The sequence below is a fragment of the Borostomias antarcticus genome (assembly GCF_949987555.1).
Source record: "Borostomias antarcticus genome assembly, chromosome: 5".
NCBI classification, from domain to species: Eukaryota; Metazoa; Chordata; class Actinopteri; order Stomiiformes; family Stomiidae; genus Borostomias; species Borostomias antarcticus.
The window spans coordinates 28,324,700-28,327,976 of record NC_140238.1 but is presented as its reverse complement, the minus strand read 5'-3'; the positions used below and the strand labels follow the sequence as shown (position 1 = coordinate 28,327,976).

Sequence of the window (3,277 nt, the reverse complement as noted above, 5' to 3'; positions counted from 1 at the left end):
TCAAGGAGGCTTAATATTATCTAGCCTATAATATTAATGACGGGGACACTTTATCTTGCCCTGAAATATAGTCTTCCTACAGACTTACGGGCATTTGTTTTGACATGCAATGTATTGCAGACTATATTGCAATGCAAAATGTAGATCTAGGCTACTATGTAATTACAATAACATTTATTGGCTATTCACTGTGTAGCCTGATGTGAAAAGACATAAATATCGCCAGGCTATTGCACGATATTGATCAACCCTGTGGTCATGAAACTGAAGATGAAAATAGGAATACAATTGTTACAGAAATGTAGGCACCGCTAAGAAAAAATGGACTAAAGAGCTTGTCCATCAAAAATAAACCAATGGGAGCAGAGAGCGGTGACACGGCAGAGCCAATCAGAGAGGGAAGGTGGAGTGAGGGCTTTAAACTTGGGAGTAAAGTTCCTCTATCCCTCAGCTTCTCGACTCACATCTCGGACACCCACCTCCAGAACTGCACCACCCATGAAAACAAATGAAAACGAGAACGAGGAAAAACAAACAAACGACGCGAAAGGCAAACAACGGACTCGTAGGCCTACCTGTTAATGTTGTGAAGGAATTTACCATGGTTCCCGGTGCGTAAAGGCGCACTCGTTTTTGGTTCCAAGCGCTTTTCCTCACTTGAATTGCCAAACGGCCGTTGGCTATTGACTGATATTTACACGGATTTCATCTCCCCAAGGCTGATCAAATGTTAAAAATGACGGAGGAACATGACAAGTCCACCAGCGACCCGCCGTGCAGTCCGGCGGGGACCAGCAGCTCCATGTCCCAGGACGAATCCGATTCGGACGCTCCATCCTCTCCGACGGGATCCGACGGGCACGGATCTCTGCTCTCTGGCTTGGGCAAGAAACTGGACGGAGAGGACGATGACCGGTTCCCGGCGTGCATACGAGACGCAGTCTCGCAGGTCCTAAAGGGATACGACTGGTCCCTCGTCCCCATGCCCGTGCGAGGGAACGGCTCCCTGAAAAATAAACCGCACGTCAAAAGACCGATGAACGCATTCATGGTGTGGGCACAAGCGGCGCGCAGAAAGCTAGCGGACCAATATCCTCATCTGCACAACGCCGAACTCAGCAAGACTTTGGGGAAACTTTGGCGGTAAGTGTCTTCATTTGTTGCAGCGTTTTGAAGTTAAAATTATGAATTTAAAGTGGTTAGTTCAATTTCATAATTTGTCTTAATAAAGAAATACAATGAAATAGTAATTCTTAATTAAGGGTAACATTAGTGTTTCTGTCCGGAAAATGCCCGTGCATTATTAGCCTACTGTAAATATAGAGGAGGTATAGCCTTTATATGAGTAGGCTAATTTAAAACATTGAAATAAGTGGCCTACAAGATGCACAAGAATAGGGCATATTCAATATCACTATCCAAAATGTCCCTATACAATTGTGTTAATGAGTAAATACCCAATACTTATATGGTAAATACCATAGTTGTGCTGATATTACCATAATTCTATAGCCTAGAATTGTACTACCGTGGCTTAATTCTTAATGTACTCAATGCATTTTCCTTATTTTCCTAGCTTGCTCTCGGAGAGTGAGAAGAGGCCGTTTGTGGAAGAAGCAGAGAGGCTTCGTGTTCAGCACAAGAAGGACCATCCCGACTACAAGTACCAGCCCCGGAGGAGGAAGAACAACGTCAAACCCGGACAGAGTGACTCGGACTCTGGAGCCGAGCTGGGCCATCAGATGTACAAGGCGGAGCCTGGCATGGGAGGACTGGCTGGCTTGGATGGACACCACCATCCTGAACACGCAGGTTAGGCGAGGAGCATTTTTTTTAGCAGAGAAAGCGCGAAATAGCTTTGCTTCACTTCAGTTTCAGCTGCATATGAAATGTGTTCATAAACAAAGGACCGCATGTAGATGGTGTTTTTGCTGTGTTTGTCGGTCTGGCACAGTTTAAAGGTGTAATACTAATGATTTTTTAGTGTGTACAGTATGAGATTATGCACAGCGTACAGTGCGCTGCGTTCTGAAGCTCGGCCTCTCTAAAAATGCTTTGCCCCCCCCACCGCCCCCCCCATCCCCCTCCCCTCCAGGTCAACCCCACGGCCCGCCTACACCCCCCACCACCCCCAAGACAGACCTGCATCACGGGGGCAAGCAGGAACTGAAGCACGAGGGCAGGCGCCTCCTGGACAACGGGCGTCAGAACATCGACTTCAGCAACGTGGACATCTCTGAGCTCAGCACCGACGTCATCAGCAACATGGAGGCCTTCGACGTGCACGAGTTCGACCAGTACCTCCCGCTCAACGGTCACTCCGCCGCCGCCTCGGACCACCACACCCACGGCCAGAACCCGGCGTCCGGCGGCCCGTACCCGTCCTCCTATGGCCACGCGGGCGCCAGCGGGGCGGTGTGGAGCCGCAAGGCGGCCATGTCCTCCTCCTCTTCCTCCTCCTCCTCCTCCTCCTCGGCGCCGCCGGCCGGCGACCTGAGCCAGCACCGGCCGCACCACATCAAAACAGAACAGCTCAGCCCCTCTCACTACAGTGAGCACTCCCACAGCTCCCCCTCCCACTCCGACTACGGCGGCTCCTACAGTGCCCAGACCTGCGTCACCTCGGCCGCCGCCGCCGCCGCTGCCGCCGCCGCCGCCTCCTTCTCCGGCTCCCAGTGTGACTATACAGACCTGCAGAGCTCCAACTATTACAACCCCTACTCAGGCTACCCCTCCAGCCTGTACCAGTACCCCTACTTCCATTCCTCCAGACGGCCCTACGGGAGCCCCATCCTCAACAGCCTGTCCATCCAACCCACCCACAGCCCCACCTCCTCCAGCTGGGACCAGCCGGTCTACACCACCCTCTCCAGACCCTAGGGGCCTCCTCTAGACGCACTGACACTGGCTCGGCAGGTCCCCCCCCACAGGACCCAGGGGCCCGGTCAGATCGATGCACTATTAATGAAGGACGTGTGGTAGGAAGAGGAGGTTGTAGTAGGCTCCCTGTGCCCATTTGAGACACGAGACGAAGCCGACGAAAAAAGAAAAAGTGCCTGCTGATTTTATACGTTTTTTTTTTGGGGGGGGGTGGGGGGGGGGTTGTTGTTTTTTTGATCACCCCAAGGACACGCGGACTGGACTGACTTGGACTCAGAGAGCCGTCGGTGTTGACCGGGAGCCAAATTCCTCTGTGAGGACATCTTTGAGGACCCCTCCCTAAAACGCCCCACCGCCCGCCAGATCGCCCACCCAACCTTTCTGTTCAGGACCGCAG

The 3,277-nt window shown here is 52.1% G+C and overlaps 1 protein-coding gene across 1 annotated transcript; it reads left to right on the top strand.

Moving 5' to 3' along the window:
• Positions 1-727: 727 nt before the first annotated feature.
• Positions 728-2,880, top strand: LOC311308715 (transcription factor Sox-8-like; the record flags this gene model as incomplete). The annotated part of the gene is made up of 3 exons (XM_084437731.1): positions 728-1,143; positions 1,577-1,812; positions 2,096-2,880. 3 exons carry the CDS (start codon positions 728-730, stop codon positions 2,878-2,880), a joined length of 1,437 nt encoding a protein of 478 aa, XP_084293857.1.
• Between the last annotated feature and the right edge of the window lie 397 nt (positions 2,881-3,277).